This window comes from Pseudophryne corroboree, chromosome 9 (assembly GCF_028390025.1).
Source record: "Pseudophryne corroboree isolate aPseCor3 chromosome 9, aPseCor3.hap2, whole genome shotgun sequence".
NCBI classification, from domain to species: Eukaryota; Metazoa; Chordata; class Amphibia; order Anura; family Myobatrachidae; genus Pseudophryne; species Pseudophryne corroboree.
The window spans coordinates 216,486,768-216,512,429 of record NC_086452.1 but is presented as its reverse complement, the minus strand read 5'-3'; the positions used below and the strand labels follow the sequence as shown (position 1 = coordinate 216,512,429).

Here is a 25,662-nt window from a genome sequence, read left to right as displayed (position 1 = left end):
CACAACACCCATAGAGTGATAATAGATCTGGTAGCGAGCGCAGCGAGCTATCTAGCCCACAGCGCGGTAAGCACAGTGAGCCCGCAAGGGGACTCGTAGCGCTTGCCCCACTTTTGTAATTCTTGTGGTCGGGATGCCGCTGTCGGGATAGTGACAGCCAGCATCCCGTTTGCCAGGAATACATCATATGTATTCCATCTGGGCATGCTGGCACTTGTTGTTCCACAAGTGCCAGCATGCTGGAGCATATTTGCTCTGACTTGTAGTCCCCCTGTATTTACCAATTGCACACACCACCAACAGGGATGCAGGGAATAGCCCTGGGCTATTGTCTGGAACAAAATGACATTTGTAACACAGACAAATGTGTTGACTTTTTAGGGGATTGAATACATTTTTAACCCTATCTACTTCCTTGATTAGCTGACTCTTCATCATTGGCACTTGGATCTCGCTGTGTTTGCCATCAGAACTAGGGGGCACAATGAAACAAATTATTACTGCACTCTCCTGATGGTTGCAGGAGAGAGCAGAGTGGGCTCCCATTTCCAGACGGACCCCAACGTTTTAATTTTTCAGTGTGATATTGTGCCCTTTCTAGAATCTAAGTGGATTATCAAGAGAATGCTATTTTCTATGCCTGGGGCTCTGACTGCCCTCCTTTAGATATAGCCCTGCCGATAGCTCATCCTAATTACCAATACTGTGTCCTCCCCTGACACACTATAATCTTTGCTGCTTCTGCTGCTGTTTATCTTTCCAAATCATCAATCACAAGTGACACCAACCAGAGAACATTACTGAAAGCATTGTGTACAGATTGTAGAAACTACCGTACATCTGAATATTACAGGTGTTGGTGGTGTAGATGAAGAGGTTAAACATGGATAAACCAAAAGCTAAAAGCCTCTTTATCTGTGTGCAGCTGCTCTTTTCTGGAAACATTCTTCTTTTTGTCCTCTATCTTGGCATCTTTCAGACTGACATTTTCATATTTAGAAGGCATGGAATGACATTTCACATCTGCCGCATACGTTCTATAACTCAGTCTGCGCCCCAAAGCTTTTTGCTGATAGTAAAGTAAGATGTATGGGTTTATTTTATGGGACAGGAGAAGAAGCCTTGTGTGGAACCAGTAAGTAGGAGTCTGACAGCTCTGATTCAGGTGAGCTTGGGGCTGCTTAAACATTTAGTAAAACATTCTAAACAGGTGCGGATTTGTCATCTCTGATTTGGAAATGAAATCACTCTGCGAAAGCGCACTCAAAATTCATAAGAGCTACCGACTCATGCTTTGTTTTTCATGTGGGTTCTTTGTCCAATGAACATCTGTGCTCCCAAAGTATATTCGTGCAAACACCATACAATACACATCTAAACTCGGGTTTGGTATATCTTTTTGACATTCACTATGTTGACATTCATAATGTCAACATGAGAATGTCAACATGTAAGCAGATAGTGTGTCTGTATGTTCAAGTTGTTAATGTCAACATTTTCTGAAAGTCGTAGTAAATGTCGACCATCTGACTATATACAGTGTCCCTAAAATCCTATATCATACTTTATGTAAATATAAATCACATATAAATAGAAAGCTCAGAGATACAAAGGAACAATCCATTTTGCAAATACCTAACTCTCTCTATTTTAGAGATCAGGGAGTTAAATTGTACAGTACCTGCTATCATCACCATCATCGTTCAACAGATTCTGCAGTGCCCATATGTAGTGGCGTCATGTGTTACATCGATTGCTTTCTTCTTGTAGGTCCAATATTCATCCAGACAATGCCACTGCAAACAATCATGAATTTAAGATGCATTCATTTGAAAGTGTTACATCCTGCAACGTGTGTCAAATGCTGCTCAGGTAAACCATCCAGCCTGTCAGTAAACTTCATGTTCATCTTTTATACTGTGAATATACATTTATACATGGCTTGAGACTATATTGCACTTTTTGCTATATATTAGTTTATTTTGCACAAAAATTAGAAGTAGGATAGAATGTGAACAGGGCAGGGTTAATACATACTGTAGGAACACTGACATTGCCTCTCTCCACGTCTAAATGCGCTCTGCGACTCCCAGCGGTAACCGTCGAGACACATTCTCTGTGGTGCGGACGCATACGCAGGCTGAAACCATTGGCCCCTGCGACTGTCTCACCACGGGTCGGTCTTGGTGGCTCGCTGCGCTGGCCACAGGTTATACTCCCACTCTATGGGTATCGTGGACGAGCACAAGTGGGAATAGTCCCTGTTAGTTGGCATGCCGACTGTCGGGCTTTCCACCAGGCAGAATTCCGGCGCCCACACATAACCGCATCCCCTTTGGACAGACTAATCTCTGAACAGCAGTTTAATTTCATAGACCTTTCCAGTCCAACGCTTGATGTTGTCTGTGAAAAGTTTTATATGATTAGTCAAATGGACAGCAACAGGGAAGACAAAGGAATGTTGTAATCTCCTTATTAACAATGAAACTGTAGTTGTCATGCAGTCCCATATTTGGTGGTTCTAGGCCTGGTGCAGATGTGACACAGCTCATGTGTGGCTGTGATTACTCACGGATTCTCAAGTGCAAACATATGCAAATGCCAGTGTAAGCATTCCCCTTGTGTACCTCCGTGCAATGTACTGACCGAGCGCTGCCATGCCCACTTTTCTTATCTGAGCATTACTCAGGTGTGTGGTGGATCTGATCTCTCCACCTTCGATGCACCATCGGTCACAATATCGATTCCTCAAGTAGCCTTTTGCCTGGTGCAGAATCTCCCTTCCAACTTTCATAAGATATGGCCACTGTGGCTGTAGTGCTGTGTACCAGATCGCAGCCGCATGCTGATACACGCCCATGACACTCCCATAACACAACCATGGCACCTCGTTTTTATGCTAAGACTTTGTCATTTCCCAGTCTCCACCTGTCCGTGGATCGCAGATACATATACCATTGCACACATTGGTTTGTGCATACTCAGTGAGTATTTAGTCTGGGCTGCGCATGCGCGGTTTGCCCATTATCGCTCCCAACGTCTATTCTCTCATCTACATCCTCCTCTGAATCAGGCCCTCAGCTTCTAACCCCAGACTGTCTTTATCAGTGCCTATAAGCCATATTCAGACCTGGACGTAGGGTCTGCGCACGTGCTGCGGCTACAGCGCGCATGCACGACCCTTCACCATGCGATCACATCCTGAAAGCATGGTGATTGACAGGCGTCCTGGGGCGTCGATGCGGCTTTGGGTGGGGAGGAGAGCAGGAAACGCAGGCATGTCATGGCCGTTTTTGGGTCTAGCCGATAACATCACCTGTGTTATATGCAATGGCTCAAGGGGTTTTCCACTGTAAAAAATATTGACTTTGGTGGAGGTTGCTCCCCTTTTTCCCCTTCATACTCTGAATTGACAGAGTCAGAGCACAGTACCTTTATCCAGAATTTCTGCTATTCACCTACTGTATGGTGATACCTGGCTCATTCTGTAGCAGGAGAGATAAGACAGAGGGTCTATTTACTAAGCCTTGAATGGAGATAAAGTGCACGGAGATAAAATACCAGCCAATCAGCTCCTAACTACCATGTCACAGGTTGTGTTTGAAAAATTACAGGAGCTGATTGGCTGGGACTTTATCTTCATCCACTTTATCTCCATGAAGGCTTAGTAAATAGACCCCAGAATCTTAGAGCTGCGCGCAAAACTGCCGCTTTTCGTGCTTTAACATAGCTGATGCTTTCCGCAAGTATTGCAGGTCAGCTGTGTCTATGTATGTGTGCTGCCCCTTTACATCTGCTTGTGAGAGCAGCTGTCATCACTATCAGCATGGCTTTACACCAGCGCTATCATGGGTCCAAAAGAGCCACCTGAAATTGCTGCATTTTTGCGTACGTTTCCCTCTAACTACAAATGTGTCCACATATAACTATCCTCAAATTGCACCAAATATCCCCATTTGGCATGCACTTTGTACTTTAGAATATGCATCTTATTTGCATCCTTAATGCGATAAAATTCCAAAGCAGTGTTACCCTGAATACTGACGCTGGCATTTCATGTACCTTCTGTGTGTGACTAATCTGTGTACAGAGCTAAGGTACAGTGGTCAAGTATGAGTGACCCATGCCATGCCTTGCACATACATCGTGCTTCATCTGCAACTCTATACCAGTTCCTTTGCGACACAAATACTAATCCTAAGTCCCAGGGCACTATATGTGAATTTGTATGTGTAAATATGGCATTATGGGATGTGACCGAGTGCAATTCATAAACAAGGTCGACTGTCGGAGACTTTAAAGTACATTCATAATGAAGAATGTTAAGCAATGCTTCATCGCAGTAACATTTATTGAAAATGTAAGCCTGTTAACCATGCAAAATTTCTTCTGCAGAGGAACATTCTTCCAGGGTTATTTTTGCCCCAAATGTGGGACGGGGGCTCATAAAGAGTGCTTGGGCAGAGTGGAAACCTGTGGACGCAGAGGTATGAAATATTGACCGTGATTGCAGTGTTTTAATGAGATCGTAAAGCAAGGCTGGAATAATTAAGGTTTATTCCGAGTGTGATGTGTTTTTATTGGAGCACATATACTCTTAAAACTGCCATTTATATGCACAATTACAGTAGCATGTGAGATTCACGAGGACTCTGACCCTCCTTAATTATCATAAGAGTATCTAGGGAGACAGCCAGGAAATGCTGCTGAGATTAACCCCACATCTGCCACCTGCTGTAGTCAATGTGTTGTCTGATACTTATTGAACGTGTAAGGATAATGACATTTGTAAGCCCTCTCTTTAATTATCCTTAATGACTGCCATGATACATGCAATGATATTAGTATATTTATGAACATATTGCGTTGCAATTTTGTAATTACAAAAATGGTGTTTTGCAGGATTATAGATTTATCATGAGCAATTGGCTATATTATGTTTATAAGACTAGAATAATATGAACTGTTTAATAATGTATACAACCTTGGAACATTTACTGTATAAGCAATACATGTGCTGTATTGTGGGAGAATGACAGCTTTGGGGCAGTGTGCAGACTAATGGAGTAAAAACATGTACGGTGCGAATGTAAATGATGGCAATTGCACGCTGATAGACTTATGCTGCGCCGTGGAAGGGATCAGAGTGTTTAGGTATATTCTTTATCAATAGACTACACAAGTGATATAAATGGGGTATTGTGTGAATATATATATATATATATATGTATATATTACAAGTTATTAACAGTTATTTTTTATATAGCGTACACATATTCCCCAACGCTTACAGTCTATATTCCCTACCACACACATTCACACTATGGCCAATTAACCTACCAGTGTATTTTTGGATTGTGGGAGGTAACCGGAGTACCCGAAGGAAACCCATGCAAGTACGGGGAGAATATACAAACTCCACACAGTTAGGGCCATGGTGGGAATTGAACCCATGACCTCAGTGCTGTGAGGCAGTAATGCTAACCATTACACCATCCGTACTGCATATATATATATATTTATTTATTTATATAATATATATATTCATGTATATCCCTGCTGTTGGCCCAGAGTGCCACCCATTTGTGGGGTGATCATATATCTGTGTAAGGTTGACACCATGGCAAGTTTTGCACCAGATCCAGTGTAAGATATATATATATATATATAGAGAGAGAGAGAGAGAGTTTTCAAAATGCATTGGATTTTGATCAAGCTTTGAGCAGCCACTTTTCAAGTTGTTTAGTGATCTGAATATGTTGTTGATAATCTAGAACACAGATGCAGAGCTACATTACTTCAGTGTTCATTAGACATCATTCACACTAGAGCACTTGCACTTTGTGCCCTGTCATACACTATGTCATATTCATCACTTGTATCTCAGCTTTGCAGTACAGACCTGTCAGAGTGTATGAGCTGACTGACATCACGGAGAGCAGCAGGTACAGACATAGAGCCGTCCCCTTTATCCTATTACAGGGGATGTGTACACCCAGAGCAGGAACACTTGTGCTCATTATTTGTACTTGTGCTTTCTTATCTTTCCACCTGTAATGCCGATTTCCAATTTACTTCCAGACTCCGGGACACTGAAGCCTTGGGTAGGTTAGTTTTTATTACTATATCCCAACACCTCTAGAATAAATCCTACTGCCATATGTTGCTTAAAAAGAGCAGTGTTTATGTATATTTTCAGAATCAACAGATCTGTTCATATTGCTGCTATACTCAACGATAAGAGTGTAGGATGTAATAAGTAAAAGGGACTGAAAGTCAGTGCGAGTAATCCTTCCAGAACATAGTAAAGGAAGTGATATGTCATGTTATAAAACAGATGACATCAGTTGCAATATAAAACATCCATCATAACGGAAACACACTGATGATGTTCTCAGAGATAGTTGAATGCATCATGAAACTGGCTAATTTATGAACAATTGTGTAATTCATTTTAAAGTAAATGTTTTAATGTAGCTATTCATTTGATGATTAATGGAAGACAGTATTATACCACCCCATTTTAATATACCACCCTTACCAAGAGCTGTATTTTCTGCACAAAAGAATGTATATATTGGATTATGTCATTCTTTTGTAAGGTAGAGTTCACTATAGGGTGGTATTATAAAGAAAGCAGTGTAATATGAAAGTATGCGTTTGACCTATCCTATGCTTGGTCTGCAGTCCAGCAGCACTGGTGTAAAATGATAATGATTGCTATAACAAGAGACACTGAATAGTGGGGTGTTCCCAGAAGTAGACAACAAACAGAAAGGGAAGTGGACAGCACTTCTAAGCTGGGGCACTCACACAGCCACACAATATAAAGTTGTTTATTACATATTACCAGAAAATGCACAATTACACAACACTGAAACAAACAGAGTAAAGAAATGCTTCCAAAGTATGAAGTCAAATGGGTTATAAATCTGTTTATTTTTCTAATTGAGCCTCATTTTATAAAGGAGAATTTCCTGGTAAAGACAGCTGATATACCCATGGGCTTATTGCCTTCAAACATGATTACAAATTGAAAGTCTAAAGGTCAGATTAATCAGACAAATGTGACTGAAGGAGAAAGTATGATGTCTTCTCTGCCTTTTCCATTTAGCTATCTATTTTGCATTTTTATGGTAATATGAAACTTTATGCTGTATTGTTGTGTGTACCACAATTTATACTTCCCTTTTGCGAGTGTTCCATACTTCCCAACTGTACCAATTTAGGAGGGACAGTCCATGTTGGTGGACTCTGTCTATCCTTAGTCTCAGTTGGTCTATAAGTTAGGAGGTATGTCTCATTCACTGCAGCTCTCCGTGGCAGAGCTGCATTTTAATGGGTGTGAGCGGCACTCAAATGGTCCTTTTAGGGGAGAGGAAAAGGGGAAAGGGATGTTTGGGTGGCCCAGTGCATCGTCATCACCAGATTACTAATTGAGATGCCCCCCATGATGTATGGCCAAACCACACTTCTCATATGCATGCCATACTTGCCCAATTCCACACAGCAAAAATGTGTACATATGATCTGGGTACTTCATTCTTTTCAGTGGGTGATATTAACCACTTGAGAGAAATGTAAGTACATGTTGAATAGCCTTACGTCTTTGATGACAGCAGTGGCATCAAAAAGGGGCTGCTATTATTCACTGGAGAATAGCGCTTATACTTTGAAGACTATGGGGTGAATCCTATAAACTGCGAAGGGTGCAATGTGCCGTTGCCGTGGCTTTCAGCGCCAGCAACGGCACCCAAAATCAGCCCCAATTCCCACAAAATTGCTCGGAGCCCTATGGAGCAGTGAGCACTTTTGTGTAAATTCAGGCCACCGTAAAGTGCGGCCACTGCCACTATGACTCTTACCCACAAGATCATCGCTACTTATAGGGTTGACCCTCTATTATAGAGGAAAGATTTATCCACTTTTTTGAAGAACAGTAAATAGCAGAGACCATCTTAGTAGATAAAGACCACCTTTCTGTCAAAGTGACAGGTACCACACACCCTTTCCCCTGGGGCACGCCCCCTTTAATATTAAATTATAGTGTTTGATATCGCTTTATATAAAATTTAATATAAAATTTATAGAGCTCGATATTAAACTGTATTAAAAGATAATTGCTTTGAAAAGAATGTCACATATGACACACAAAAAAAATATATATATTTTAAAGTAACACAAAATGTTCTCACATTCCAGCAGCTAAAACTTCATGACATGTCACATATGGTAAAAAAGCGTATTGATTTTAATGACCATATAACAAAAGCATCTGGTTATTATTAATGTAAACATGCAAAATAACAAACACAGTTTCAAAATGACCATATAACAAAAGCATCTGGTTATTATTAATGTAAACATGCAAAATAACAAACACAGTTTCAAAAGTTTTTCAAGCCCATGTGGAGTATTTAATAGCAATACTACATAGCCTTTTTCTTTTTTATTATGAATTAAAGAGCATTTAGAAAATTCTAATTTATATTATACAACAGTGCTGGAACATGTTCAGATAACAGTGCTGGAACATGTTCAGACACGATTCATATATGCATACATATATATGTGCAAAACAAGCTGTACTTTGACATTTGTCGCACATTATTTTTTGCAAATGGTTGACCACAATGAGCCATGAGGTACTACATGCCTCTGTGGCATAACTAGTTTACATATTGATGGTCGAATGTTAGAATTCTGCCTTTCCATTATCTAGGAACTAATGACCTCAATGAGCCATGAGGCACGACATGTCTCTGTGGCATAACTAGTTAACAAATTGATGGACCGACCTCAATGAGCCATGAGGCACTACATGCCTCTGTGGCATAACTAGTTAACAAATTGATGGTCGAATATTAGAATTCTGCCTTTCCATTATCTAGGAACTAATGACCTCAATGAGCCATGAGGCACGACATGCCTCTGTGGCATAACTAGTTAACAAATTGATGGACCGGCCTCAATGAGCCATGAGGCACTACATGCCTGTGGCATAACTAGTTAACAAATTGATGGTCGAATATTAGAATTCTACCATTCCATTATCTAGGAACTAATGACCTCAATGAGCCATGAGGCACGACATGCCTCTGTGGCATAACTAGTTAACAAATTGATGGACTGACCTCAATGAGCCATGAGGCACTACATGCCTCTGTGGCATAACTAGTTAACAAATTGATGGTCGAATATTAGAATTCTGCCTTACCATTATCTAGGAACTAATGACCTCAATGAGCCATGAGGCACTACATGCCTCTGTGGCATAACTAGTTAACAAATTGATGGACCGACCTCAATGAGCCATGAGGCACTACATGCCTCTGTGGCATAACTAGTTAACAAATTGATGATCGAATATTAGAATTCTGCCTTTCCATTATCTAGGAACTAATGACCTCAATGAACCATGAGGCACTACATGCATCTGTGTCATAACTAGTTAACAATTTGATATAGCAAAATGCTTACATCAACAATGAAGCAAAACTGTTGCAGGGCATGCTAGTATGTGTAGTTCAACAACAGCTCGAGGACTGAAGGTTCACCTCCCCATGTTTTAAAGATGATCTAGGAACTAATGACCACAATGAGCCATGAGGCACTACATGCCTCTGTGGCATAACTAGTTAACAAATTGATGGGCCGAATATTACTGTTTATTACAATGAAAACATATCATTTAGAGGGTTTCTCTGCTGTAACCATTTGGTAAATTGGGTTGAACAGGGTTATCCCTGCTTAGTGAAAACATACCAAAATACTTAGACAATGAGGCAAAACTGTTGCAGGGCATACTGGTATGTGTAGTTCAACAACAGCCGGAGGTCTGATGGTTCCCCACCCCATGTTTTAAAGTTATTTCAATGTATATAGCCAGACACGCTGTGTATACACATACATTGTGTATATATATATATATATATACCTTGAATTGACATACCTTAAGCTTTGATGCTGAAAAATCACAAATGACATATTTAAAATAAGGTAATGTACAGACATGTTTCCTATATGTATACATATATATGTACAAAACAAGTTGAAGTGTAATGTGCAGACATGTTTCCTATATGTATACATATATATGTACAAAACAAGTTGAACTTTTTACATTCTCACGCATAAAATCACAAATGACATGTTTAAAATTAGATCATGTTCAGACATGTGTCCTATATGTATACATTATATACATAGATATATATGTACAAAACAAGTAATTTTTTTTTTTTGCATTCTCATGCATAATTTTCTTGTTCAAATGTCAAGCTGCATTTGTTTGATCTTAAAATGCAACAAAAACATTCTTCATACTAGAATAAAGCATTGCTTAATACATTGGTTGTTTCAATTAAATGTTATCTATTTTTACTTTACATTTTTTATTTTCCCCCCACATTAGTTAAACAGAAACGTTGGCTTTTAGTTCCACTCTCAGAGCATGTGGCTAGTGTCGCTGCTCTTCTTTGGCCAAAAATTTTGGTAAAATTGCATCTTCTCCCCATGACTGGGGATATTTTTTAATTACTTTTTAAGCCCGCAGTTCAGAGTCTTGGCAAGATATTTCCTTGCAAACTTGGTGTTTTTTAAAAGTTTATTACATTTTCTTTATTATTCAAATTTACATTTTGGCTGCCCACGGCAGCTGCCGTTATCTCTGATCTACCAATATTGATAAGAATTCAGCCTTTCCATTATCTAGGAACTAATAACCTCAATGCGCCATGAGGCACTACATGCCTCTGTGGCATAACTAGTTAACAAATGTATCGGTCAAATATTAGTTCAACACACATTATAGCTACCAACACTGTGCAAGTGACAAGTGTACAAATACAGTAGTTTTGTTTGATAATATTCTGGGTCTTGTGTAACTTTTCACCCAACCTGCAGGTTATTAGGAGACTCCAATGCTGGCTGAAGTGATTTTCTTCCCTATATAGAAAATGTTTTTGAAGTACCAATATAATGACATGCATCGCTCACCTTAACCTGTCGGGTCCAGTGCGGTTGCATCTTGCCTGTGTTTTTCCTCTCCGCAGAAATTTTTGTGTAAAATTAAACCAGTGCAGGATTAATACATTTGTAAAGTGGCAGAAGGCCTTGGCCATACAAAGATTTCTTAAAATGGTATTTAGCAGCATATCAGACTGATAGTCAACACATTGCTGGGCTTAAAAAAACAAAAACCTATAGGGTTGTATTGTTTTGTGAAGCTGATTGCACTCGCAATTTTTAAAGGATTAATAACTGAAGCTTTATGTGCATGTGCATTATTTCACATGTGTTTGTACAACTTAGTGTTTGTGTCCCATAGCGATGGAACATGTGATGATATGTGCGGGAACCTATATTAAGCACGGGTCAGGGTGGATAAGGATGGTTACTGGCTTTGGACTGTGCGCTAGTGCTAACAATAATAATATTCCGTTTTACATATTGATAAGCGCACCACTATGCATTTGTCAGGAAGAATAAACTGTTCCCGGCCCCATAGGATTGGTGTCCCTGGCATCCTCTAGGCTGGAGACTAGGCTGCTGGTAGAACGCTCTAATCATTGATTGTCTCAATGCAGAGGAAGGGCACAGTCTTGGTAGCTTTTGATAACCAATTCCAGCATTCAGCAGGCGTAGTTATTAGTCATGCATCTTAGTCTACCCATATTTACTTTCAAAACACTTAATAAAATTAATAAAAGATTAGGTGTAAAATGAAATATATGTTTTCTACACAGGGCCGTGGTACAGTATCTGCAGCTCATACACACCGCTGTGGTTTAGCCTTCTGGGATCTTCCATGTTGATAGACCCATTTGAATTTGCTGCCGGTATTAGCATTGGAAGCCCTGTAAAAAATAGGATTTTTTTATTACCAAATGCTTTAAATGAAATAGTGTAAGCTGTCGGCCTTGTCAGCATGTCATTAAATAATTCTACAATCGTCATTTCTGAGAATATAGATAATCGCATAAAGACAAATAGATCGCTTTTTACCACTATTATAATACACAAGCCAAGTTAACCTATAAACTGCGAATTATATCTGCATGTTATCCATTGTAATTGTTGATGTCTGGTAGATATAACGCCCACCATCATACATTGTTATGGATGGTAGAAGTAACTTTGGATCACCATCCTGCCCCCTCATAGACTTTCATTCAGTGCTTAGAGAAAAGGTCCCAGTACTCTAATAACTTAAGGCTACAAGTTGGTGCAAGATTTACAGACGTTTCCACTCTGGACAAGGCTTAAAACACTTATTTTCTTCATTTCTGAAATTATTACACTGATCACGTCATGTATCCAGAACTAAGTATAAGAATTAAAAATTACCACAATAAAAAAGGCGCTCATACTGCATCCCATTGAGTACCAACTGACCCGGGCTTGGGTAATTAGTACCCTCTCCCTCACGCTCCATGCCACTGTTCAAACTGCGGCCCACTGAGTGACATCAGAAACAGCTGTGCACTAAGCAATATATAGAAACATTGTGAAATAAACATCACAATTTTTCTGCCCTGCTGGGGACTTTTGCACTATGCAATAAAATGCAAAAAGGTCCCAGTACTCTAATAACTTAAGGCTACAAGTTAGTGCAAGATTTACAGACGTTTCCACTCTGGACAAGGCTTAAAACACTTATTTTCTTCATTTCTGAAATTATTACACTGACCGCGTCATGTATCCAGAACTAAGTATAAGAATTAAAAATTACCACAATAAAAAAGGCGCTCATACTGCATCCCATTGAGTACCAACTGACCCAGGCTTGGGTAATTAGTACCCTCTCTCTCACGCTCCATGCCACTGTTCAAACTGCAGCCCACTGAGTGACATCAGAAACAGCATTGCTTTTACTATTCTTGTAATTTGCAATAGCGGTTAAATAGACTTTAATCTGTGTTTCCCCGTGGATATTCACACAGGTATGGTTAATATTGTTTATAGCACTATAATTGACAGTTATCAGCTACTGTAAGTTATAAAGGATAAATCCGTGTTCTCCACCTGGAATTAGTAAACTTTTCTTACAACTGTTATCAAAGGATATATAATGTAGAGTGCCTAACAAATCATCACTTAGTATTTGCATTTAGTAATAATAGTGGACTTTGCTGTGACAGTATGAAAATATATCACCCCTACACTGTGAAAGCAAAGTTTAAACAGTTATAAAATTAGATTGCATACCTAACTAAAAATAAATAATTTGTGAATGAATCATCTCAATCATGGTCATGTTGTGTTTCATTTATGCATAATGTTATTTTACAAGTTTTTCCAGTAAAACTTAATGTTAGCATTGTAAACATGTGCTTCTAACTACCAAACACATTAAAGATTAACATCTGACTACATACGTTATGTTAAATGCATCATTAAAGCAATCATATCAAATGGCATTTTATTGCATAGTGCAAAAGTCCCCAGCAGGGCAGAAAAATTGTGATGTTTATTTCACAATGTTTCTATATATTGCTTAGTGCACAGCTGTTTCTGATGTCACTCAGTGGGCCGCAGTTTGAACAGTGGCATGGAGCGTGAGGGAAAGGGTACTAATTACCCAAGCCCGGGTCAGTTGGTACTCAATGGGATGCAGTATGAGCGCCTTTTTTATTGTGGTAATTTTTAATTCTTATACTTAGTTCTGGATACATGACGTGATCAGTGTAATAATTTCAGAAATGAAGAAAATAAGTGTTTTAAGCCTTGTCCAGAGTGGAAACGTCTGTAAATCTTGCACCAACTTGTAGCTTTAAGTTATTAGAGTACTGGGACCTTTTCTCTAAGCACTGAATGAAAGTCTATGAGGGGGCAGGATGGTGATCCAAAGTTACTTCTACCATCCATAACAATGTATGATGGTGGGCGTTATATCTACCAGACATCAACAATTACAATGGATAACATGCAGATATAATTCGCAGTTTATAGGTTAACTTGGCTTGTGTATTATAATAGTGGTAAAAAGCGATCTATTTGTCTTTATGCGATTATCTATATTCTCAGAAATGCCGATTGTAAAATTATTTAATGACATGCTGACAAGGCCGACAGCTTACACTATTTCATGTAAAGCATTTGGTAATAAAAAAATCCTATTTTTTACAGGGCTTCCAATGCTAATACCGGCAGCAAATTCAAATAGGTCTATCAACATGGAAGATCCCAGAAGGCTAAACCACAGCGGTGTGTATGAGCTGCAGATACTGTACCACGGCCCTGTGTAGAAAACATATATTTCATTTTACACCTAATCTTTTATTAATTTTATTAAGTGTTTTGAAAGTAAATATGGGTAGACTAAGATGCATGACTAATAACTATGCCTGCTGAATGCTGGAATTGGTTATCAAAAGCTACCAAGACTGTGCCCTTCCTCTGCATTGAGACAATCAATGATGAGAGCGTTCTACCAGCAGCCTATTCTCCAGCCTAGAGGATGCCAGGGACACCAATCCTATGGGGCCGGGAACAGTTTATTCTTCCTGACAAATGCATAGTGGTGCGCTTATCAATTTGTAAAACGGAATATTATTATTGTTAGCACTAGCGCACAGCCCAAAGCCAGTAACCATCCTTATCCACCCTGACCCGTGCTTAATATAGGTTCCCGCACATATCATCACATGTTCCATCGCTATGGGACACAAACACTAAGTTGTACAAACACGTGAAATAATGCACATGTACATAAAGCTTCAGTTATTAATCCTTTAAAAATGGCGAGTGCAATCAGCTTAACAAAACAATACAACCCTATAGGTTTTTGTTTTTGTTTTTTTAAGCCCAGCAATGTGTTGACTATCAGTCTGATATGCTGCTAAATACAATTTTAAGAAATCTTTGTATGGCCAAGGCCTTCTGCCACTTTACAAATGTTTTAATCCTGCACTGGTTTAATTTTACACAAAAATTTCTGCGGAGAGGAAAAATACAGGCAAGATGCAACCGCATTGGAACCGACAGGTTAAGGTGAGCGATGCATGTCATTATATTGGGACTTCAAAAACATTTTCTATATAGGGAAGAAAATCACTGCAGCCAGCATTGGAGTCTCCTAATAACCTGCAGGTTGGGTGAAAAGTTACACAAGACCCAGAATATTATCAAACAAAACTACTGTATATGTACACTTGTCACTTGCACAGTGTTGGTAGCTATAATGTGTGTTGAACTAATATTTGACCCATTCATTTGTTAACTAGTTATGCCACAGAGGCATGTAGTGCCTCATGGCGCATTGAGGTTATTAGTTCCTAGATAATGGAAAGGCTGAATTCTTATCAATATTGGTAGATCAGAGATAACGGCAGCTGCCGTGAGCAGCCAAAATGTAAATTTGAATAATAAAGAAAATGTAATAAACTTTTAAAAAACACCAAGTTTGCAAGGAAATATCTTGCCAAGACTCTGAACTGCGGGCTTAAAAAGTCATTAAAAAATATCCCCAGTCATGGGGAGAAGATGCAATTTTACCAAAATTTTTTGCCAAAGAAGAGCAGCGACACTAGCCACATGCTCTGAGAGTGGAACTAAAAGCCAACGTTTCTGTTTAACTAATGTGGGGGAAAAATAAAAAAATGTAAAGTAAAAATAGATAACATTTAATTGAAACAACCAATGTATTAAGCAATGCTTTATTCTAGAATGAAGAATGTTTTTGTTGCATTTTAAGATCAAACAAATGCAGCTTGACATTTGAACAAGAAAATTATGCATGAGAATGCAAAAAAATAATAAAAAAATTACTTGTTTTGTACATATATATCTATGTATATAATGTATACATATAGGACACATGTCTGAACATGATCTAATTTTAAACATGTCATTTGTGATTTTATGCGTGAGAATGTAAAAAAGTTCAACTTGTTTTGTACATATATATGTATACATATCGGAAACATGTCTGCACATTACACTTCAACTTGTTTTGTACATATATATGTATACATATAGGAAACATGTCTGCACATTACACTTCAACTTGTTTTGTACATATATATGTCTGCACATTACCTTATTTTAAATATGTCATTTGTGATTTTTCAGCATCAAAGCTTAAGGTATGTCAATTCAAGGTATATATATACACAATGTATGTGTATACACAGCGTGTCTGGCTATATACATTGAAATAACTTTAAAACATGGGGTGGAGAACCATCAGACCTCCGGCTGTTGTTGAACTACACATACCAGTATGCCCTGCAACAGTTTTGCCTCATTGTCTAAGTATTTTGGTATGTATTCACTAAGCAGGGATAACCCTGTTCAACCCAATTTACCAAAAGTTTACAGCAGAGAAACCCTCTAAAAGATATGTTTTAATTGTAATAAACAGTAACTAATATTCGGCCCATCAATTTGTTAACTAGTTATGCCACAGAGGCATGTAGTGCCTCATGGCTCATTGTGGTCATTAGTTCCTAGATCATCTTTAAAACATGGGGAGGTGAACCTTCAGTCCTCGATCTGTTGTTGAACTACACATACCAGTATGCCCTGCAACAGTTTTGCCTCATTGTCTATGCATTTTGGTATGTTTTCACTAAGCATGGATAACCCTGTTCAACCCAATTTACCAAAAGGTTACAGCAGAGAAACCCTCTAAATTATATGTTTTAATTGTAATAAACAGTAACTAATATTCGGCCCATCAATTTGTTAACTAGTTATGCCACAGAGACATGCAGTGCCTCATGGCTCATTGTGGTCATTAGTTCCTAGATCATCTTTAAAACATGGGGAGGTAAACCTTCAGTCCTCGAGCTATTGTTGAACTACACATACTAGCATGCCCTGCAACAGTTTTGCTTCATTGTTGATGTAAGCATTTTGCTATATCAAATTGTTAAATAGTTATGACACAGATGCATGTAGTGCCTCATGGCTCATTGAGGTCATTAGTTCCTAGATAATGGAAAGGCAGAATTCTAATATTCACCCATCAAATTGTTAACTAGTCATGCCACAGAGGCATGTAGTGCCTCATGGCTCATTGTGATCATTAGTTCCTAGATCATTTCCAATTCGCCCATCAATTTGTTAACTAGTTATGCCACAGAGGCATGTAGTGCCTCATGGCTCATTGTGGTCAACCGTTTGCAAAAAATAACGTGCGACAAATGTCAAAGTACAGCTTGTTTTGCACATATATATGTATGCATATATGAATCGTGTCTGAACATGTTCCAGCACTGTTGTATAATAATTATGTTTTAATCGTCATAAACAGAAACTAATATTCGGTCCATCAGTTTGTTAACTAGTTATGCCACAGAGGCATGTAGTGCCTCATGGCTCATTGTGGTCAACCGTTTGCAAAAAATAACGTGCGACAAATGTCAAAGTACAGCTTGTTTTGCACATATATATGTATGCATATATGAATCGTGTCTGAAAATGTTCCAACACTGTTGTATAATAATTATGTTTTAATCGTCATAAACAGAAACTAATATTCGGTCCATCAATTTGTTAACTAGTTATGCCACAGAGGCATGTAGTGCCTCATGGCTCATTGAGGTCGGTCCATCAATTTGTTAACTAGTTATGCCACAGAGGCATATAGTGCATCATGGCTCATTGAGGTCATTAGTTCCTAGATAATGGAAAGGCAGAATTCTAATATTCGACCATCAATTTGTTAACTAGTTATGCCACAGAGGCATGTCGTGCCTCATGGCTCATTGAGGTCATTAGTTCCTAGATAAAGGAAAGGTAGAATTCTAATATTCGACCATCAATTTGTTAACTAGTTATGCCACAGGCATGTAGTGCCTCATGGCTCATTGAGGCCGGTCCATTAATTTGTTAACTAGTTATGCCACAGAGGCATGTCGTGCCTCATGGCTCATTGAGGTCATTAGTTCCTAGATAATGGAAAGGTAGAATTCTAATATTCGACCATCAATTTGTTAACTAGTTATGCCACAGGCATGTAGTGCCTCATGGCTCATTGAGGCCGGTCCATTAATTTGTTAACTAGTTATGCCACAGAGGCATGTCGTGCCTCATGGCTCATTGAGGTCATTAGTTCCTAGATAATGGAAAGGCAGAATTCTAACATTCGACCATCAATTTGTTAACTAGTTATGCCACAGAGGCATGTAGTGCCTCGTGGCTCATTGTGGTCAAGCAAAAAAAAAAACGTGGGACAAATGTCAAAGTAGAGCTTGTTTTGCACATATATATGTATGCATATATGAATCGTGTCTGAACATGTTCCAGCACTGTTATCTGAACATGTTCCAGCACTGTTGTATAATATAAATTAGAAATTTCTAAATGCTCTTTAATTCATAATAAAAAAGAAAAAGGCTATGTAGTATTGCTATTAAATACTCCACATGGGCTTGAAAAACTTTTGAAACTGTGTTTGTTATTTTGCATGTTTGCATTAATAATAACCAGATGCTTTTGTTATATGGTCATCTTGAAACTGTGTTTGTTATTTTGCATGTTTACATTAATAATAACCAGATGCTTTTGTTATATGGTCATTAAAATCAATACGCTTTTTTAAATCAGTACCAGTTGTGACATGGCATGAAATTTTAGCTGCTGGAATGTGAGAACCCTTTTGTGCTTTTGACACGGTCATTAAAATCAATATGCTTTTTAAATCAGTACCATGTGTGACATGTCATGAAGTTTTAGCTGCTGGAATTTGAGAACATTTTGTGTTACTTTAAAATATATATTTTTTTTTGTGTGTCATATGTGACATTCTTTTCAAAGCAATTATCTTTTAATACAGTTTAATATCGAGCTCTATAAATTTTATATTAAATTTTATATAAAGCCATATAAATACAGTGCACACTAATGGGAGGCAGGCGCATGCGCACACGGTTTCCATTGAACTGAATGACATATCAGGGCTTACGCATAGCGTACATCCCAATATGCTATAAACTACGAAATGCTGCAACACTGAAAGAGGACACAGCCGTACTTCCCATCATTCTGATCAGTAGTCAATGGCCATAGTTCTGTGTAAAACATTCAGAAGATGAGGATGGAAAGACATAAAGGGGGAGAAGTGGGAGAAAGGTGTGGCATAAGAGGAAAGTGAGTGGGGGGAGACAGGGGAAGATGTTTGAGGAATAGATAGTATAGGGAGAATGGTGGGATAATGTGACTAAAAGAAAGTGACAGGGTCAGAGGCAAACATATTAAGGGGAGGGGAAAGAGACTGTCATGGGGAAAGAAAGATTCAGAGGTAATCATGGGGAGGATGGGAGGGTGTCAGAGGCACACATGAGAAGTGGAGGAGTTACAGAGGTACACAGGGAGTGTAGAGTGGCATGCAGTGGCACATAAGGCCGGGGGTAAAGCATACTTGCCAACACTCCCGCATTCTGCGGGAGTCTCCCATTCCTGCAAACATTCTCCCGCTGCCCCGCACAGCCCTCACAATCCCCCGGAATCAGCTAGCCCAGAAAGAAATCTGAACGGCGCATGCGCAAGTCCGGCCGCCAGGGGAGCACAGTTTGGAGTGAGCATGCAAAATAGGCTGGGAATGCACGGGGAGGGGGCATGGACAGCATCGCGGAGAGCCAGCCCTGCAGAGTCTGCGAGCGGCCAGTCACTATGGACACCTTACCGCGCAGTGTCCATCACCATTGGCCGTGGCAGCAGCTTCTGATCCCTCTGCCTCTCCCCACTAGCATGCAGACCTGCGGGCACTGAGACATGATCTAGGAGGGGTGAGTGATGAATAAACTTGCTTGGTGGGACGATTAACAGTCCGGGGACGGCAGGGGAATGCTCTTGCAAGGTAACAGATGTGACCTCTGGCCTCCAACGGCAGCTTGGCCGGGCACACGCTGCTGCATGTTATTAAGTAAACTTACATGACCTTCCCTATCTCTGCCTTTCGTGCTGGGATATTAAACAGTCCCTCCTATTCCTTACCCTTGTGTGTAACTCTCTTACAGTTTAGGGTTAGCGGTTATTATTTCATCCAAGGACCTGGCACTTTACATTAGCAACATAATATTCACCAAGAACAACAAGATTTGTAATTATTACTGTTTACTAAATGCACTGATCTGATTGGTACACATCTACCAGGTTCACTACGATATGCCGGCGGTCGGGCTCCCGGCGACCAGCATACCGGCGCCGGGAGCCCGACCGCCAGCTTACCGACAGTGTGGCGAGCACAAATGAGCCCCTTGCGGGCTCGCTGCGCTCGCCACGCTACGGGCACGTGGCGCGCTATTTTATTCTCCCTCCAGGGGGGTCGTGGACCCCCACGAGGGAGAATAACTGTCAGTATGCCGGCTGTCGGGATCCCGGCGCTGGTATACTGTGCGCCGGGATCACGTCAGTCGGCATACTGAAGACCACCCCATCTACCATGGCAATTAGATTCTTGTATTGCCAGTCACAACCTATATTCAATACTGCAAAATATATGTTCTAGGCGTACTTTACACTACCAGAGGCTAGTAAACAACTGAACAATTGAACACTCTATTTACCCTGTTAATAACCTATATAATGCAGTATACAGTATATATAAAACATACCCACAGTGTGCAATACCAATCCAGACACACACTGTCCTATGCTCTACGGTGGCAATATATTAGCAGCTCTTTACAGCGAATAATAAAATAAATATATATATATATATATCTCCTTTTAGCTGCACAGTGAAGTGTATTTGAGGCATTGCAACATAATAACCATACGTTAATTCTTTAACAACTGTATAACTGTTACTATCACTGTGTTGCCAATTTACTATTAAACAATCTAATAGACACTTCTGAGATTCTGGCTGCAGTGTTACTAAGGATATCTAACGCCTAATATTCATTCTTTCCATAAGGGTGATAAACTGATTGAGATGCGACGTATTTTTGGCTATCGGTAATGGCGATATTTGCCACAGTCCAAAAATATACTGGTAGATTAATTGCCTCCCGAAAAAATATATAAATAACCCTAGAGTATACATGGGCAGACTAGATGTGCCAAGTGGTTCTTATCTGCCATCAAATCTATGTTTCTGTAAGGAGTGCCCAATCCCAAAGTGAGTGTAAGAGGTTCTACCTCAGTGGCCTCATATGCCGGCACTGTGTGTAGGTTAATACTGTCCTGTTTGGTGTGTGTGTATGTGTGTGTGTGTGAGTGTGTAGGCTGGCACTGATTCCTGTTTGTATACTGGCACTGACGCATGTGTATGTGTGTAGGAATGGCACTGACCCCTGTGTGTGTAGGCTGGCACTGATCCCTGTGTGTGTAGGCTGGCACTGACCGCTGTGTGTGTAGGCTGGCACTGACCCGTGTGTGTGTGTGTGTGTGTGTGTGTGTGTGTGTGTGTGTGTGTGTGTAGGCTGGCACTGACTCCTGTGTGTAGGCTGGCACTGACTCCTGTGTGTAGGCTGGCACTGACTCCTGTATGTGCAACTACATATGCCACCCATACACACACACTCCCTGGCAGCATGGCATGCTGCACTAAGTAATTTAGGGGGTCATTCCGAGTTGTTCACTCTGTATTTTTTTCTCGCAACGGAGCGATTAGTCGCTAATGCGCATGCGCAATGTCCGCAGTGCGACTGCGCCAAGTAAATATGCTATGCAGTTAGGTTTTTTACTCACGGCATTACGAGGTTTTTTCTTCGTTCTGGTGATCGTAATGTGATTGACAGGAAGTGGGTGTTTCTGGGCGGAAACTGGCCGTTTTATGGGTGTGTGTGAAAAAACGCTACCGTTTCTGGGAAAAACGCGGGAGTGGCTGGAGAAACGGAGGAGTGTCTGGGCGAACGCTGGGTGTGTTTGTGACGTCAAACCAGGAACGAAACTGACTGAACTGATCGCAGATGCCGAGTAAGTGTGGAGCTACTTAGAAACTGCTAAGAAGTGTCTATTCGCAATTCTGCTAATCTTTCGTTCGCAATTTTGATAAGCTAAGATTCACTCCCAGTAGGCGGCGGCTTAGCGTGTGCAAAGCTGCTAAAAGCAGCTTGCGAGCGAACAACTCGGAATGACCCCCTTAGTTTCTACCTGCAGGACATCCCCCTGAATGGCAATAGACACATCCATGGGTGGAGCTAGACACACCCTTTAGGTGGAGCATGACACGCCCCTTCAGTGGTGTGCCAGCAAGCTCTCATACCATCTTGAATCTCCCTGAAACTAGTTTCCAAAAGTAGGCAAGTATGGGGTAAAGGCGCTCATGGGGATTGTGTCACACCTCATGGACGTGTGAGGCAGAATGTGGAGGGAAGGGGGCAGAGACAAAGACAGCGGAGAGACACTCAAGGTGGTAGGGAAGGAACAAAAAGCTGCGGACACAGGGGTTTATATCCCTGTACTACTGTACTTACTGTGCTGTGTCTGCCTGGGCTGTGTACCTGACTTCCAGGCTCCAGTGTTGATCACAGGTCTGTTGGGAATCCAGCATCTGTCAGTGCTAGCTCCAGTGCTGATAGCACTGGCTGGCTGGAGAGTTAATGAATGCGCTGTGTTGTGTAAGTGAAATGATTTATCAATAAACTCATCAGCCGGATTCCCTTGGCTGCCCAGGCATATTACGGGAGTAAGGCTGTCCCCCCAAATGGCAGTCCTGCATGTGACATCAGCTTAATGACTGTTCTGTTATTAACACGTAGAAGGCTACTAAGCTAAGAACAGCATGCTCTTTTCTAGAGTAATGTATAAGCACAGAATGTCATAAACTCTACCGTACAGTACACAGTGTTAATAATGAACACATGTAACATTAGAATAACATTTTCCAATTAGTACATTGAGCAACACTCATTTCTCTTACGTCCTAGAGGTAGCTGGGGTCCACATTAGCGCCATGGAGTATAGTGGGTCATTCAGAGTTGATCGCTAGCTGCCGTTGTTCCCAGCGCAGCGATCAGGCAAAAAAATCTGCATTTCTGCACATGCTTATGCACCGCAATGCGCACCCGCAATGTATAAAGGCCTTTGTGGTTTTGCACAGGTTCTAGCGACGTTTTCATTCGCACTGGCGGCCACAAGAAGATTGACAGGAAAGGGGCGTACAGGAAAGGGGCGTTTCTGGGTGTCAACTGACCGTTTTCAGGGAGTGCTTAGAAAAACGCAGGCATGCCAGGGAAAACGCAGGCGTGGCTGGGCGAACGCTGGGTGGGTGTGTGACGTCAAAAGCCAACCCTCCAACGTTAGAATCATCGCACAGGATAAGTAACTACAGGGCTGGTCTTGTTTTGCCCAAAATGTTTTTGCAGGCACTCTGCTGCACAGGCGTTTGCACTTCTGCAAAGCGAAAATACACTCCCCAGTGAGCGGTGACATGCGTTTGCACGGCTGCTAAAAACTGCTAGCGAGCGATCAACTCAGAATAACCACTGTAGACTGGTCCAACAGGAGCCATTGGCACTTAAGAGTTTGAGAGTGTGGGCTGACTCCTCCCTCTATGCCCCTCCTACCAGACTCAGTTTAGAAAATGTGCCCGGAGGAGCCGGTCACAGCTAGGGGAACTCCTAGAGCTTCTTTAGAAAAAGTTTTTTTACAGTCCAGTCGGTGTACATGTTTCCACCACTCCCACTCATTCCAAGAGTGCTAAAGCTCATAAGGAGAACAAGGGTTCAAGCGATCCTCATTGCTCCATACTGGCCAAGAAGGTCTTGGTACGCAGATTTCTGGATCTACTGCTAGAAGAGCCGAGGCCTCTTCCTCTTCGGGAGGACCTGCAGCAGCAGGGGCCGTTCGCCTATCAAGACTTACCGCGGCTGCGTTTGACGGCATGGAGGTTGAACGCCAAATACTAGCTCGGAAGGGCATTCCGAACTAGGTTATTCCTATCCTGATACAGTCTAGGAAAGAAGAAACGTCTAAACATTCCTATCGTTTTTGGAAAAACTATGTATCTTGGTGTGAGTTCAATCATTTTAGAGCTCTTTTGGGATTACTTTGTGGTGCTGATTCCAAATATGACATCGGTTTTGCAAAAATTGGCACTAATTTTTGAGATTCATAGCAAGAAATAAAAACACAATAGACAACGCAAACTGCTCAACTGTCAGCTGAGCACGGCTGATCACTTATATATGGAAGGGGAATATTCTAGAATGATTGTGGCGTTAACGCCTAGAATATTTATGTATCTCACCTTTTAGAATGTTCCAGCAGATTACCATACAGTATGCATGCGTTATGGCTAGTTCCCTATTAAGTGAGGATATTCACTATCTCCAGAACTAGAACCAGTTTGAACAGACTACTTTCGTTTTTGAATTCGGCAACCCCAAAATACCCTAAATGTCTTCAAATATCCTCAGCAACTAAACACATTTTTTTGTTGTTGTTGGGCTGTGTTTTATGTCTGATGCTGTCACTGGTGAAAAATGTACCTTGTATTTGACAAGTTGCTAAATGCTAATAGTTCTATATTATTTTTCTCTAAATAATGCTAATTAAATTTGTTTTTGTTGGTACTATAATTTACTATAATATCCTCTGAGATTTGAAAAAGATTATAGAAACATAGAACTTGATGGTAGAGAAGAACCTTATGGCCCATCCAGTCTGCCCCTTAGGGTTAGGGGTTAGAGTATTAGGATTAGGGTACTGTGTTAGAGTCAGGGGTTAGCACATTAGGGTTTGTTTACTGGATTGGGTTAGTAGTTTGATTATAGGGTATTAGGGTTGTTTCAGCGGTTTGGTTAGAAGTTAGGGAATTAGGGTTAGTTTTGGGGAATAAGGGTATTAGGGATAAGCTATTAGGGTTGGTGTATCAGTTTGGGTTAAGGTGTTATGTACCTCAAATTTGTTTAAATGGATTTTTCACACCATCCCGCCACTGACTGGCGACCCCTGTTGTTGTTGTCCGACGCGCGTGTGCATTGCGGTGCATACGCATGTGGTGTTATTACCTGATCAGATCTGAATGACCCCCATTGTTTCCATATTAACAAATGTTGCAAAGGAGGGTCAGTTACTCACAACCTACATGATAAATAGCAAAAATAATTTGCTTCTAAGTTTTGAACAGGCAATCTCAGGTAGGCATCCTGAATGTAGTATTGTTTTCCCCAGTACATTTTAGTTCCTAGCCCAATGTAATTATTGAAAAGTATTTGTTTTTGTACTTTATTAACCCATCTTATGCAAATGATTTGTGTGACTACTCTACAACATTTCAAATATCTCTTTTTTTTTAATAGAAAGATGGCCCCCAAAAGACAATCAGAAACACAGATCCAGGTTTGTTCTAAGAAATACTGTAACCAGTTTATGCAAAGCTATAAGATGCCTAATAAGTAATAACAGAGTACTGCTGTTCTCTTTTGTGATGCCTTAAGATTTTATAATAATATCCACGCAAACACAATATTTCTGGTTTTATGTCATGCAATGTTTGACCTTAACCACTTTTTTCCTCCAAAACCGCTCAGAAATCACTGCTCGGAAATTGTCTTTTTTATTTTATATGTAGATATTTTTAGAATGTATTTTGAAAAATGTATTTAAAGATTTTATTGAATTTTTTTTTTCCTGGGTGCGTCTAGCCCCCCGACTTCCAGCCCCCCACCATCACCACTTCACCTCCATAGGCCCCCACTGTAATTATCTGTATCCTGAGTCTTTACAGATTCTGACATGTGTCACTATATATGTACCAGC

General features: G+C 40.4%; 1 protein-coding gene across 3 annotated transcripts in view; it reads left to right on the top strand.

Annotated features, from left to right (window-relative positions):
* VAV3 (vav guanine nucleotide exchange factor 3) overlaps positions 1-25,662 on the top strand; it is a 546,183-nt gene that overhangs the window by 417,665 nt on the left and 102,856 nt on the right. For all 3 annotated transcript variants that reach the window (XM_063940113.1, XM_063940112.1, XM_063940114.1), the window contains 4 exons: positions 1,771-1,872; positions 4,396-4,487; positions 6,082-6,104; positions 25,203-25,242. In XM_063940113.1, the coding sequence (XP_063796183.1) occupies positions 1,771-1,872; positions 4,396-4,487; positions 6,082-6,104; positions 25,203-25,242 (257 nt within the window). The remainder of the gene's footprint in view (positions 1-1,770; positions 1,873-4,395; positions 4,488-6,081; positions 6,105-25,202; positions 25,243-25,662) is intronic.